Raw genomic sequence first — 15,984 nt, 5'->3', positions numbered from 1 at the left:
CAGATTCGTCAGCTGCTCTTACTTGAAGCAAACTTTCCGTTCCACCACATCCCAAAGGTGCTCTGCTGGATTGAGATCTGGTGACTGCGCAGGCCGTACATGATTTGAGCGCCGTGACATGGCGTGGTATCCTGCTGGAAGCAGCCATCAGACGATGGGTATTTTTTGGGCATAAAGACATGAATGTGGTCAGCAACAACCTTCAGGCAGGCTGTGGTGTTTAAATGATGCTCAGTGGTTACTACAGGGTCCAAAGTTTGCAAAGAAAATCCTTCACAGAGCATTACACCACCAGCAGTCTGAACTGTTAGAAATCAACTCATCGGGCAAGGCATCGTTGTTTTAGTCTTCTGTTGTCCAGACTTGCAAACTGTAGCCTCAGCTTGCTGTTGTTAGAGGACAGCAGTGATATCCAGTGTGGTCCGCTCTGCCTCAAGGTTTGATGTGTAAACAGCATTTTTACCCAGAGAATCACAGCTCACTGGATATTTTCTATTTTTCAGACCATTGTCTGTGAACAGAGATGATTGTGTGTGAAAATCCCAGCAGATCAGCAGTTTGTGAAGCACTGGGACCAGTAACATGTGCCATGTTGCTCTGTTTGAGCATTGATTTGCTGACATTTTATTATTTTATTAACCTTTATTTAACCAGGAAGATGAAGCTGACATGTGATTGACAAATGAAATGAACACTGAAATATTTGTGTTACACCCTGAACAAGTATACCTCATAAAGTGGCCAGTGAATGTATATAAGCAGCTGGACCAATTTCAGTTCATAGTAATATTCAGAAAAGATGCAAAAGAAGAAGAAGAAGACAAAAGAAAAGAGCACAGTGACAATATTTAAAGCTCTGTGGTTATAAAACTGGGGTTTCATTACTTCACTCAGAGTTTCAGTAGACGTAAACTGTGTTTGATTTGTGTTTTGATTTCCAGGAAATGAAAGTAAATGATTTTACTGACAAATGCATCTTTTCAATGATTTAGACACAAACGAGGCCCACACTTCAGCAGACAAATCTTTTTCCGTTTATCTGCCCGGTGTTGTGATCATCTTTATAACTGGAGTTATCGTGGGATTTATCTACTGGAGGAAAAGTAATGGGTGAGACTATTTTTGCTGCAGTAATTCAAAGATGATATAGATGTAGAGAAAGTAAAAGGAAACATCACATTTCAATAAATGAGAATTCGGTGTATGTTAAACATCATGTCTAGAATGAACACTTTTTATCCTTCCAAAAATAATTATCATTATTAAGAGAGAAGATAATATAAATGTAGATGTTCTTACTTGATTTTTCTCTGTTTGAATGTGAATAGTGTTACACTAATGCTGACATCCTTTCTTATCAACGTGGCTGCTTAAGGTCAGGAACATCTGGAGTGTCTGTACCTGAAAATCCCAACGGTTTGGTGAGCAATTTATTGCTACGATCTACAGCAGCTAGTTAAAAGTTTGCCAGTAAACATAAAACATGTACATTTATGTTTTAGGATGTTACTTATATAGATAATTACAGATTAGTGTTATAATACTATTAGTGCCAACTTCAGTGTCCTTTATTTTGTGAAGAAGCTCTTACAGAAATGAGCAGAAACATTAAATAATCCAGGCAACAGATGGAGAGATTTAAAGATCAATAGAGTGTGTGGGTAGACCGGGTTGAACTTGATTAATACCTAAAATATTTCACTTTTCTAAAGGATGACGATGAGCCAGATCAGCCCTATACAAACCTTCAGCAGCCATCGAGTGATTCCTACCAGACTCTCATCTCAGTGAACCATCAACACGACAACAAGACACGCTCAGCAAGAAGCACAGGAACTGTGGGAGTGGATAATAAAGCTCTATGAAACATTTTAAAGTATATAAAACTTTAGGTGACATACTAATATAATAATATTCATATATTATAATAAACGTCCATCTTTTCACACTGGATAGTTGTTTCCCAGTAATGGAGACCATTCAGTCATAATACTCCAACTCAGGCTCTCAGATTTAATACAATACAAACACAATAAACTGTGGCAAACATGACTCTTTGTATCAGACTAGTTTTGTTTTTGAACAAACATCTCATCATAATTTGAACACAATGTCCATCCAGATAAACAGAGAGATCAGTCTGGCTTAAACAATGTTGGTGGTTTACCTTCTACTGTCCTTCCACTTTTATGCACTTCTATTTTAGACATAGTAAAAGTTTCAGTGTAGACACAAGAGGTGAAATAAGGAGGGTGCAAGTCTTCCTGCTTTCACTATAGTCTACCTCACACTGTCAGCCACAGTTACTTCCTCACCAGCATGACTGCACGGAAACTCTGCTTTCTCCTGCTTCTGCTTGTGGTTTTTAGCAGTGAAGGTAAATATATATAATTAAAAAAGAAAAGCTGTAAAGCCAGGTGTTTAAGAAGAAAGCTTTAGTTAGGTTAGTGAAATAATATATGTGATTGATTTTCCCACAACAACAAATATATAGAAACTATAATCCCGATTTTGTTTCATTTTAACTGGAACAATTTATAGAGACTCTTGTGAAGACAATTGGAAAGAAACCCGATTCCACTCAAATATGCAGCAAAACAACTCTGAATATTACTGTGATGATACTGTGTGAGATCAGCACAGAGAGGAGCCGAGGAGAACAGCGTCGTCTGCTCTATCGTTACGACCGAGGCTTTATTCATGGCTGTGACTCCAGGTTCACACTGATCAAAGAAAATGAGACTGTGTTTCTCCACCTGCTCAACTTAACATCTGAAGACAGTGGGAACTACACCTGTGAGTGTGGATTTCGTGGTGGATTGTATGTTCTCCATCTCAGTGTGACTGTGAGAGGTAAAAACATTTTCTATTTATACCCACACCGCAGATTCAAGGTGGATGTTTGGAACTGCGTTAACACTTTCTTTTCTGTCATACATGGTTTGAGGTCGTCATTCCCGCCTGCAGCGGCTTAATGAAAGGTTTCAGTCAGGAGATGAACATCTGGAATGTTTTTAAGCTCTTCTTCTGGCTAATTTGTTTAAAATTTCATTATAAAACTGCTCCAATCACAACTTTGGTATTATTTCATCAGTGAAATGTTTGAATGATGCAATTGTAACTCTAATGTAATGAAAAGATAAACATGTTTTCCACTTTAATATAACAGGCTAATGCAAATTTCGTGACTTTTCATGTTTTCAAAATGAAGTTTTTTTTGTGTGTGTGGCAACATTCAACAGACGATGGAGATTCTTCTGGCATGAAGTTCATGGCTACAGTTCCCATCATTTCTGCTGCTGCTTCACTCATCAGTGTGGCTGTGATAACCTGTGGTTACAGCCTGAGGAGAAATCCTCGCAGGTGAAAACTTTTACTGACGCACTTAAACTCATGAAATGACCCTTTGAAATCACTTGAGCACATTACTGCATACAGCAGCCACTGTGGTGTTCAAAGTATCTCATAGGTTCTTTTAAAACACCACACATTAGTTGTAGACATAGCTAGTCTTGTTTTTGAGCTATTTTTCACCCCATGACCTCTGATGTTTTTATCCTAACAGAGAAAACAGATCAGGTCTAACTAACTTAACAGGATCTGAAACTCGCCAGATGTTTGTGAGTTTTCCATAGTTCTGTTTTACACTTAATTGTGCCGAGGCTGCAGTGCATTGTGTCTGTGTTTTAAGCTGCACTTTAATTAAATGTAAATGACAGTGTAAATTGTTGTTTAGGACAAAGAGGACCGCTACATGAGCCTTCATCGGCAAAACATCGATGTCTACCAAACTATCTCCTCCGGTCGCCTTCATCATGATGCTGAGGCCACTGCATGTCACAGTCATGTACAATAATAATCAGAGATGGAGTTTTTACCCTGACTACGTGATCTATAAAACTATGATGCTAGACATGCTATCTATAAAAGACACTGACATTTTAACTTGCCAGCATCATGTGTACTGTTAGTTTGTTTTGCACTGAAAAAAGAGAAAAATATTAACGTCCAGTAAAACTTGTAATTATGTTGTGAATGAATTGCCTTAATTCATGGCTTTTAACACCATTTAATTTCTGTTTTTTATCTGGTTTGAACGTTGAAAATCCTGCCACTTGGCTCTGTGGCCTCTGCCACCATTATGGTTTTTGCTATACTGGTCCACTTGATAGTCATATTTTATTAGAATTTGATTCTGATTTTACTTTATTTTGAGTCATTAGAATCAGAACGGGGGTCAGGAAAGAAGAAAAAAGATAAGCTGGGGAGAAAGTTAACAGAAGAAGAGGGAAAAATAGAGAAGAAGAGAAATAGATGGAGAGGAAGAGAGAAAACATACTGAAAATCTATTTCATCATCTGCTGAAAAACACAAGGAAAAACCAACACAGTGGGGAACCCACAGCAACAACCAATAATATGCAGTAAGTAGGCTAGTAAGTAGTAGTAAATAATAGATATTAAATGTTACTGAGCAGTAAATGGGCCCAGAGGGCCGAGACCTGAGGGCACCCCACCCGCAGCACAGGCCCAACAGAGCCAGGGGGCCGGGCCCCACCGAGCAGCCGCCCAGAGTGAGCCACTAAACACAGAGAACCACTAATGCACTGTGGGTGGGGGCACCAGCTACTGGCAGGAAGTGTGGTGGGGGGAAATAATACGTGACTATTTTTATGTGGAGTGGAATTAAACTGCCATAGAATATGCTTGTGGTGGATTTGACTCAACACAAGCGTATTGTCAAAGTGTTCTTTGGCATGCATCGAGGCAGTTTCTCAGATACTGAAGTGACTTGAGCAGAGCCAGTTAAAGCCTACTGTGCTTGAGTGGGCAGCTCAAGTTTCCACGTGGAAGGTTTAGTGAGACAAAGACAGGAAGTTAAAGCTGCTGACTAATAATCTGCAGGTTCCTGATTTGAGTCTCTGTTAAGAGGATGGTGTCTCTGAGATAATTGCTTTTGTGCATCGATAAATAAACAGGGAAATAAATGAATAGAAAAAAGCATCCGAGCGGATGTGCACCGATGGTGTGCCCACTGGTCTTAAAGTGCCTTTGCGCCCCTTACCATTTATGGAGGTCCCATTTGGGCACATTGGCATGGACCTATAGTGTACATGGATATTGCTTTGTATTAGTTCTGGTATATTATACAACACAATAACATGATGCAGTGCTGCTGTGCACCATTTCTGCAAAGAGTGTGGTGCAAGCAAGGAAGATAAGATAACTCTTGCACAGTCATACCTAGTGCAATAATACAACAAAACTGGAAACTGTCCCACGATAACACAATCATTTAGATACAATATTGGACTTTGTTTACATGTAACTGCACAAATAGAATTTAGAAATGTAATTATTGACAAGAGTGAACAACCACTTATAATGTAATCTACAGCTGTGACCAAACAGCTAGATAGAGAATCAGAAGTGTTGTGTTTTCTACAAAGTTTGCTGTTTCAGTGAGAGTCATATGTCATATCATTTCAAACAGTGGCGATCCAGAAATGTTGTACAAACGAGTAAGACTAACTATAGACTTTAGCCAAAGTTGTTAAGTTAGCTAAAGAGTTGGGATTGTGTGTAAGGCATAAATAAACCTAAAATGCAATGTTTTGGACGTTCTTTGGCACATTTCCCTACTGTAGGGGTCTCTGCAAGCATACGGGGCTCTGAGAGGGAACAAGATGACAACGAGGAATTCTACTGGAAACAGTCGATCATGTCTGTCAAAGTTGAATTCAGGGCAAACTAGGCTAAATTAGTGTTTTTAGCTAACAGCTACAGTAAGCATAAAAGTGACTGTTGGGCTATTATTTGTTAACAGGGGCGATTTTAGCCCATTTTTGGGGTGCTTTGGTTCATTTTTGGGGTGCTTTGGTTCATTTTTGGGGTGCTTTGGTTCATTTTTGGGGGTGCTTCAGCACTTACTTACTTTTTTTTGACAATATTTCCTGTTTGTGTGACACACTACTAAAAATATAAAAGGCAGAACTTGGTTGAGAGGTAACATTTTAACAACAAAAGTATCCATAATATTTTTTAATATTTTGTAATAATTTATTTGTAATAATTTATTCTGTTTCAGGAGTGTTTTTATGCATCTGTATTATATTATACAAACACATTAAAAGTGAATCTCTGTCCAAAATATGCACTCAGTTTACTTCTTACTCACTGTGAGCATCATTCATTATTCTCCTCCAGTAATTAAGGTTAGGATATGTATTTTTTTTATTCCAATCCATTCTTCTTTGGCAGCATTTAAATAACCTTGATCAGAATTGATGGTTTTGTTACAGACTTTTCAAAAAAGTGTTTTGCTTTTCTTTCACAAATGTGGGATTAAATTGTTAAAAAGTACAAAACAGTGATGTCATGTTTTGTGACGAGGACCCAGACACAGAGAGACTTGATGGATTTAATAATCTTTTGATTTAATAAAGAAATTTGCAGACTTGCACAGAGATGGTAAAATTATGATGACTGATAAAGGAGGCGAAGACAACAGACGATGAGGACAGGGAGGATGCAGGGACAGAGACGGGGAAGAAGTCTCATTGTGACGAGTAAAGTGTATCTTGGCTGGCTGGGCAGCTCTCTGGGTGCTCAGCCCCCCGAAGCTCTGATCCTAGAATCCTCCCTGAATTGTGTTAATACAGTATGTCAACATGAAAGCATAACTGTACAAGGTGGGCCAGTTATATGGATACACCGTAATAACATGGGAATGGTTGGTGATGTTAAAGTCCTGTTTGTGGCACATTAGTATATGTGAGGGGGCAAACTCCTCAAGTTCGGTGGTGACCATGGTGACCATTTAGAAGTCGGCCATCTGATACCAAATGATACCAAACAAGGCAAAGTAAATAATTTTTAAAGGTGAATGTAGAGGAAACATCAAAAGTTGTCACGGCTGGGGCAGCAGTCGTGTGGTGGAGTGAATGAGGACCAAGATGCAGACGGCGGTGGAGATGCAAGTGGAGATTTATTTACAGTGAAAATAACAAAGGTGAGGGAAGAAGCGAACATCAACCTAAACTGGGAAGAACTAACAGACAAAGCAGAAAACATGAGGGCAGCAGGGAAACACAGAGATGACACGAAGAAGACAGAGAGACGTGGAGACACACCGATGGACACGGAGACTTTTCACCTGTTCCTTTTGTTTGAAGTGGCCGAACTTGGCCACAGTAGGACGTGGTCTCCCGGTCGCAGCCCGCATGGGGCCGATGCGATGCACTCTATCAAAGGCGATGATCTTCACCGTGTCCTCCAGCAGCTTCAGGTGGGTTTTGATGAAGTTTTTGCACTCTGAGCCTTCTTCATCACAAGATCCTGGAAGAACTGATCAATGTAATCTTGGAGAGCCTCTAAACTCTCCCCGTTGTTCTCCAGGGTGTTGGAGATGATTTAGACAAATATTGTTAGTTAGAAGACTATTGATAAGTGTATTTGGTAATACCGAAGCTTAAAGGAATTTGTTCAATTCTAAACTACCATTCGCTTTAATTTTCCGCCAAAATCTCCGCGTCTGACGTCAGTTACAACATGAGTCGCTTACCTCTGTCACTCTGAAGTCACATTGAGTTTTCCTCACTGACTGTTTCAGACAGGATTGTGGGAGCAACACAAAAAGCAGCTTCAGCTGGAAACACACAGTTTAGTGTCTTTGCTGCTCGCTTTAAGTCACAATAAACACACTGTAAACCCCAACAGTCTACCTGACTTATAAAGTTTGTGGATATAACAATTAAAATTCCTCACAAAGTTGAAACAACTTAAAACTTTTCTGTTCGGTTAACGATTCAAACAGTTATAATTGTACATGGCTTAGAAGTTAAGAGTAAATACTGCTTTCTTAATTATGATTTTTGAGTAAATGTTTTTTTCCGAGCTCCGCGTGTGGACGTCATGACGTCATGACGTCTTCTCTCTAACCTGAACGACGTTGACAGAAAATTCTGTTCAATATGGCTGCCCTTCTCGAGCGACTGGAGAACACATTTGGAGAAACTTGTAAGTAAAACTGAACCTTCGTTATGTTTATTTTTTCCGTAAAAAAGCAAGTATATTAATATGTTGCAGCCAATAACTTGTTTTCGAATGCGCTGTTGTGTTAAAAAGCACAGACCCAGGTGGTGAATAGTTGTTCGCGGTTGTTCGCGCTCTTTTTCAAACATAGATTATGTCGTCAGTTTTACAGTTTTAACCGATTAAAACACAGTTTTACGAAGAATCACACATAAAGAAAGGGTCTTAGTGATATTTTAACGACCCCTTGCCAACGCAAGAAAGTTGGCGTTTTTACAACAGCAGCCTCATTGTTCGGCAGGTTTTTTTTTTTTCTTCTCATTAGCGTCATTCAAAAGTGACTTAGCTAGCAGTGGCAACTTCTATCTAAAACAATTGAAATATAGCAAGGTGTTGTATATTTAGTGTGCTGATAAGGTTTTCAATATTTTTATTTTTTCTTCCAAGGCTGAAGGCCAAAGACAAAAAGACAGAAGAAAAAAAAATTCAGACTGCAATTAATTTCAGGTGGAGACAGTAAACACAGGTGAGTTGAAAGATCTATTGAAGAAACCATTCATTAAGTCCCTTAAGGTGAAGATTTCATATATTGATAATGATAAAATTAACACAAATTAAAAGTTTCACTGATAAACACACAATTTTTCCTTGCTTTGAACCCCATGTTCTATATAGATCACAGCTCTGATCTGGAGAACACTATTTTAAAATACTGTGTAGGGTTTTTGTCAAATGATTAAGAAACATACTCTCTGTCACAAGAGACAGAAAGGTTGTATCTTAAAAGAAAAGTCTCCAAAATTTAGTAGAGTCTGATGTCATGCAGTTTCATAAACATGTATTCTCCCCAAAGAATGACACCTGAAAACTTTGCGTTAAATGAACTTTTCTTTTCCCTTTTTAGGAGGCGCCTGATATCAACGTGAAACGCACTGCAGTACTTCGTGCCCTTCCTGTATACCTGCGGGAGGAGGACCCAGAATTCTTTTAGACATGTAATGTAAGTGTATTTTTGCATTACTTAAATTCTGCCAGTAAGATAAAATGCTATGGATTTTTTTAAATACAATTTAATACCCTAGCAGCTACCAAATTGTACAAACAAAATACCCTCTCTGTAGAAAACCCACACACACACAGGTCAGGAGCAGGGCACAGGCGTATCACAGCACTATGGCTATGCTGCAGGTGGCCCAAAAACCAGGCTGAAGTCAAGATTTAGTTTCTTTTTGAGATAAAGTCATGAAATAAAAAATTACTTTTTTTTTTAGAAAAATAATAAAAATACAAATTATGTAATGCAAGAAGCTAACACGTTAATGTACATTTTTCAAAAAAAGTAGAGTACCCTAACTCGTTACAAAGTAACCCACTACACTGCTGAATGTTTTGCTAGATTACAGGTCATGCTTGTCACATTCTCTCAAACCAACCTTACTTATTTAATTGGGGCGATCGTGGCTCAAGAGTTGGGAGTTCGCCTTGTAATCAGAAAGTTGCCGGTTCGAGCCCTGGCTCCGACAGTCTCGGTCGTTGTGTCCTTGGGCAAGACACTTCACCCGTTGCCTACTGGTGGTGGTCAGAGGGCCCGCTGGTGCCAGTGTCCGGCAGCCTCGCCTCTGTCAGTGCGCCCCAGGGTGGCTGTGGCTACAATGTAGCTGCCATCACCAGTGTGTGAATGGGTGTGAATGTCTGGATGACTGAATGTGTAAAGCGCTATACAAATACAGGCCATTTACCATTGATACTGTGTCTATTCCAGGCGGACGCATTGGATGAGTCGACCCTCATTGACACTCCAGTTGCCCTTCTCACAGTGGTTACCGACGGCGCTTCCCAGTCCAGTCCATTTTACTTCCTCAAGCATGGCTGTTTTGGTGAAAGGTGACTAGGTGATGCGTGATATTCCCAGATTTGCAAATGCATTTGCTTTATTGTTTGGCTTGATCTATGCTCTGCATTTAGACTACCCCAGGAAGCTGGTTCACACATTTGCCTTAGTCCAAAATATCTTCATGGGGCTTGATGACGGCAAACCCCTGAAACCCCTGCCTACATGCTCTTAAGGAATATAAGGCAATGTTTGTTAGGACACGCACTCTGTTACTGAGCACTTTGTTTGAAGCACTTTAAGCACTTTAAGTTTACTACAGGCTTTGGGTGGATTTAACTCCATCAGTTTACCTAATTTTCCTATACTTGACTGCCTTATCTGGTTATTTGGAAGCTGATCATCTTTGTACCCATTTTAAAAAATTGTTTTTCATTTCTATTTAAAAAAAAGTGATTAATATTTGACTTTTTGTTTTGCATTTTTGTGTATTTTGAGAAAGATGCAATTAGGACTGATGTCGTCCTTTGTGAGTTTATAAAAAGATAAATGTTCTACACAGAATTTATAATGCTCACTTTATGGTGCCAATGTCCATGTTAGTTGTTTTATAAAAACATTTGTGATGTTTTTAAATTTTCATGAAAAAATGTTAAATAAACAAAATGTAAAGTAACTGAATTTCCGTACTTTTTTTTTTTTAGTAGTCTACACTCACAACATATCTTTTAATTAATAATCAGATAATTTGAGTTTAGGTTGTAATATAATTGCATTGTGTTGCATCAAAATAATAAACTACAAGAAACACAAAAATATTGAAATTAAAGTATACAGTCTTTGAGTAAAGCTCAATTAATAAAATATAAAATATAATTTAAAATTTTTAGGTTAACAATAAATACAAATTTTGAGTACCCCATACTTAGAAGATATGAGTTTTTGTACTTAAATCTTTTGAGGTAATCAGTTTCCACAAAAGTTTTAAGTTCAGTCAACTTGTTCGGGTTTACAGTGCAGGAAACTCGTTGTGTCTCATGTCAGAATCACTCATATACAGGACAGGAAGAGGCGGAGCTTATTTCCTGCAGGGAGAGGTTAGCAGTCTGTGTCTTTCTCATTTCTGACTCCTAAAGAGCTGAAAAACACAGGCTGTTATTGGCTGGCTGACACTGGGATTAATGTCCTTGAAGCCAGCAGTCTTTAATGTCCAGGTTCAGAACGGGCAGGTGAAAAACAGTCCTTTATGTCCTCTGATGTTCAATAAACTGTCCTGATTACTGAGGGAGCAGAGAAAGTGTCTCCATCACTCACCACAGCTGGATGCTCTGAAATCCTGGAATCCAGCTGTGGAGAGGAGCGCCGGCGGCGTGGACGCAGTTTAGTAATCAGGGAACGGGAGACAGGAGGGAAACACAGCTGGGACCAATTACACACACGAGACAGGAAACAGTAACACAGGACTGTCAAAGTAAAACAGGAAATATAACACAGAGTCCAAAGTAAGGAGACGTGGGACACAGTGAAGACACAGAAACAGAAACCAGAACTATAATCACAAAACAAACTCAGAAACATAAAGAGTGAATCAGCTGATTCAGTGTTTGTGACAAAAACATGGATCCTGGTTAATAACTTTTGTTTGTTTCTGTATTATTTTGTGTATCGTTCTTATGAGCTGTTGTTTTGTCAGTGAAATATTATTTCATTGTTTTAAGCTTTTTGTTGACTTTGAAGTGCTTAAGTTGATATTTTTGAACATTTAATTTGTTCGATTATTGTCGAGTCGATAAAACTGTCAAACGCACAGCTGCTTCCAGCATGGCCGGAGGAGAGGTGGCCGAGCAGACGCACAACACACACAGCTCACAGGTTTGCATTTCTAGATATTGCAGATGTTGCAGAAATTGAGAGTAAAGAACTCAGAGATCCAGCGCTGTCTCCTGCCCCTTATTTATACACCACAACACAACGACAGGCGTAACTCACACAAACGGGTAACATGAGGCTCAGATGCTTTGGACGTGTTCACATATACTGGACACAGAATGATGAAGATGGAGCTGCAGGAAGGAGGAAAAGAGGAAAAACACAGAAAAGATTCACAGATGTGGTGAAAAAGGACACGGCAACTTCTGTTTGTTAGTTTGGTTTTTCTTTATTTGGTAAAGATTCAGAAATAAAGAGAAGATCACATGTTTGAATATTATATTAACGTTCTGTAATTACAACAAGTTGTAAAATCTTTCCAGAGTGAGACAGAGACTGTGCAGAGACTGTAGAAGGACAGAGCAGCAGCAGAGCAGTCCAGATACACTGATGATCCTCTGTCAGATCCAGAGGGACACACAGGGCTGATGCTGGACTCTACATTGTGTCTGACAGTGGAGCTGTTCTCAGAGCAGTTCACTCTGCAGCACTGACAGTCATCTGCACTTCATTCCTCTGTCAGTCACTGCTGGATGAAGCTCTCCTCTCCACCTCCCAGTAACATGGCCCAGTCAGAGCGTCTCTACACACAAGCTGCTGCTGCTTCAACCTCTCTGGATCATCAGGACACAGCTGCTCCTCTCTCAGCACACACACCGTCCTGTTTACCATCATGGCCTCCACCTGCAGAGAGAAGGAGGAAGAGCAGAGGAGATAAACGAGTGTTTCCAGAGACTCTTCATCAGCTGTCAGTCAGTGATGCAGCACATCCAGTATAAAGAGCAGCAGGGACGTCAGTGCTGGGACTGTACTAGGACTCATTGTTGCTTCACTTTTTCTAATCTTTGGATTTTTATTGAAGTTGCTGAAAATGTTTTTCCCTCCTAGTTTGAGTTTGGACTTTCATTCATTAGAAGAACCTTGGTGTGTCCACTCTGAGCTCTGTAGGAACCCCAACAACAAGCCCAACAATCCAGATGGACGGTTCCAGCTGTTAACTGGAGGAATTCCATCCAAACATCTGCTCTCACTAAATTCTTCCTCACCTACAGACTGTGTTCTTCACTGCTTTAAACTTGGAAATCAATGCAGTCATTGGTCTGCGTGCTGCTTTGTTCAGAGAGCTGATTGGCTGTTGACAGTGTTTGATCAGAGCGTGTCAGCCGTTACTATGGTGACCATAAAGGTGAGAAACAGGAAGTGTTTGTGTCCAATCCTGAAGCCTGTCACCGTTCTCCTCTCACAGCTTCACTGAGAAGCTGCAGCTTTACAGGAAACACTGGATCTTTGTTTCATACTGACTGTGTTTAGTACAATACTGCTGACAGCACCACCCACTCACTCCATCACTCTACTGACCTCAGAGTCTCCAGTCTGTAGTCTGGACTCTGCTGAAGATCAGACAGCTGCTTCACATCTGGATCCTGCAGCTTGTCGTTGTATCTCAGGTCCAGCTGTCTCAGATGGGAGGGGTTGGACTTCAGTGCTGCTGCCAGATAATCACAGCTGATCTCTGACAAACCACAGTTCACCAATCTGTATAAAGAATGAAAGATGTAAGTTTATTAGACAAAGTGCTTGAAATCATTCAGTGTTTCATCATCTGTTCAGAGCTGAAGAAGGTTCAGAATGTAGAAGTTTAGAAAATGGAAACTCCAAACAGCTGAAGCCAACAGGAAGCAGCTTCAAACAGGAAACTGTGCAGAGTTTCAGACTATATGTCCTGATGCAGCCAGTTGGATTTTGGAGATTTGAATCTCTGTTCTGTGACTAAGTCCTTGAATCATTTCTTCCAGTTGGTCCAACAAGACAGACTAAGTATTGGACATGTGTTGTGGCTCCATCAGGGGAGCTTCTAAATGTGATGTGATGGCCCCTCTGGGTCTGTCAGGTCACAGCACTGAAGAGAGCTCAAACTGGGCACACAGCTGTTCCAGTCTGGACCAAAGACTCTATACTGGGACTGAGGGACTGCTTTGACTGCACCCACTGGGACTTTTGAAAGGCTCATGTTCTCACTTAGATCATCGATTTCTACTGACATTTCTTTCTGGGAAAAATGGGGATTACTTTGGAAACAGGAAGTATTTTCCCCAATAAGCAGCCCTGGATTAGTAAATCACTCCAACATGTTCTCAGGCAGAAGAAGCTGTCTTGTTATGAGGGAGAGAAGAAAAAGATTGAGGCACAGAAACCTGTTGAAAGAGAGATAAAGCAGCTAAAATCAGGTGTAAAAGTAAAGCAGAGGATGAACTGAATAAAGGACACTCAAGGCTGGCTTGGAAAGGAATGAAGTCCATGGTGGGGATGCAGAACAAGGAGCAAAGATGAATGTGATGCTGAATCAGCAGAAGACTTGGACTCATTTGATTCCAGCTTTGATATCATTGATTTCAATGAAGAGCTTTGTGATTGTAGCAAAGGGCTGGTAGCTCTGAGAGTCCCACTGATGAGGTGTTTGTGTGGAAATCTCTTAGTGGGACCAAAGAGAGAAAAAGCCCTGGTCCTGATGCTGTGGGAGGGAAATGATTGAAGTGTGCTGTGAGGAACTGACTGGGAGATTTTCACACATTTTCCAGTCCTCCTTGGAACAACAGGAAGTTCCCAGCATATGGAAACAAAGGTTAAGTGTCCTATGGCACTCAGTGATGATGGTGCTGTGGCCCCACCACCTCCACCTCTTTGTAAAGGAACTAACTGTAATCTGAAGCTTCAAATGGAACTAAGACTTCCTCCACTAGGTGGCAGTGTCTGATGAGAAAGTGTTAGTGGAGCTGGCCTGGAGTCAGAAGCAGGAAGATGCAGGATTTGGGCTGAAATGGGCAAAAGTGGTTAGCACTAGTGCCTTAGAGCAAGAAGGTTGTAGGTTGAAGCTTGTTGGTCAGCTGGGCCTTTCTGTGGAGGTTGGATGTTCTCCCACAGTCCAATGAAATGCTGCTTAGGTTCATTGGTGCTTCTAAATTGGCTGTAGGTGTGGATGTGAGGGAGTGCTTCTCTGTCGCTCTCTGTTGGCCCTGTGATGGACTGCTCACCTGTGCAGGTGGACCACGCCTCTTGCCCTATGACAGCTAGGGCACAGGCTGCAGCCCTGTGAGCCTAAGCTGAATAAACAGTTAGCAAAAATGATCCATAGATGGCCTGAAATCCCCCAGTTAGCAGTTTGGTAGATAGCTATGACATGCTAATCCCATCCAGCAGCTGTATTCTACCTGTAAGCTGATCCCTGCTGAGCCAAAGCACTTTTTCATATACAAATTACAACCTTTAATAGAAACCTATTGGTCAGCATCTTATTAGCCTGCTGTTAGCTTCATTCCACAGAAAACTGAGAGAAACTAACAGAGTTGATAAAGAATAAAGAGAAATGTGCTGATTTAAAGCCTTTGAAGTGCTTCAGATGATCTCTGTCCACTTCTGTCCACTCATTCATTCATGTAAGCTTTCTAATGCAGCTTTGATCTTCACAGTCTGCTTGATGAAACTCATTCTAACCCTGAATGTCAGAGTGTTCCTCCTTCTCTTTCCCATCATTCATGCTGGCAGTGGAGGAGATTTGGATGTTGGACTGTGTTTTGGATGATGTGTGTATGTTTGTGTTGGACTGCTGTCTGTAAAGCAAACGCACATTTTGCTTTGGATTTCAGTGTCACACAGACTTTAAGGTGGAATGAAGAGTTTGAGAGTTTCACAGTGAATTTTCCAGTGGAGGATTTTTCTTCTTCTTTGAAGGTTTGAAATGTGAACATTGTTCTGCTGCAGTCAATGGACTAAACCAGAGAAGAAGAAAACAGACTTTACCATGAAGATCCTCAGTGTGGATCAGTATAATATCAGCCTGATGTCTGCAGTTTAGTGTCAGCACAACTTTCACATCATATTCATCTCAGCACAACTAAAACATGCTGACTGACCTCAGAGTTTCAAGTTTACATCCTGGACTCTCCAGGAAACCACACAGATGCTTCACTCCTGGATCCTGCAGCTTGTTGTTGAAGCTCAGGTCCAGCTGTCTCAGATGGGAGGGGTTGGACTTCAGTGCTGCTGCCAGATAATCACAGCTGATCTCTGACAAAGCACAGACACTCAATCTGTATAAAGAATGAAAGATGTAAGTTTATTAGACAAAGTGCTTGAAATCATTCAGTGTTTCATCATCTGTTCAGAGCTGAAGAAGGTTCAGAATGTAGAAGT

The 15,984-nt window shown here is 40.4% G+C and overlaps 1 protein-coding gene and 2 long non-coding RNA genes across 3 annotated transcripts in view; 2 read left to right on the top strand and 1 right to left on the bottom strand.

Moving 5' to 3' along the window:
* The window catches only part of LOC309701485 (NACHT, LRR and PYD domains-containing protein 12-like), a 1,029,495-nt gene that overhangs the window by 735,904 nt on the left and 277,607 nt on the right, over positions 1 to 15,984 (bottom strand). Inside the window, exon 7 of the mRNA XM_082525721.1 lies at positions 15,705 to 15,881. Within this exon, the coding sequence (XP_082381847.1) occupies positions 15,705 to 15,881 (177 nt within the window). The remainder of the gene's footprint in view (positions 1 to 15,704; positions 15,882 to 15,984) is intronic.
* The window catches only part of LOC309701542, a 211,683-nt gene that overhangs the window by 160,328 nt on the left and 35,371 nt on the right, over positions 1 to 15,984 (top strand). The gene's annotated exons all lie outside the window — the stretch shown is intronic.
* On the top strand, positions 7,905 to 10,475 carry LOC309701537. The gene is made up of 4 exons (XR_014275037.1): positions 7,905 to 8,018; positions 8,481 to 8,559; positions 8,938 to 9,033; positions 9,796 to 10,475. It is a non-coding gene; the product is annotated as an uncharacterized lncRNA (long non-coding RNA).

The sequence above is a fragment of the Aulonocara stuartgranti genome, assembly GCF_965226115.1.
Source record: "Aulonocara stuartgranti genome assembly, chromosome: 23".
In the NCBI taxonomy this organism is placed as follows: domain Eukaryota; kingdom Metazoa; phylum Chordata; class Actinopteri; order Cichliformes; family Cichlidae; genus Aulonocara; species Aulonocara stuartgranti.
Note: the sequence above shows the minus strand (reverse complement) of the source record. Positions and strands in the feature narration are given on the sequence as shown.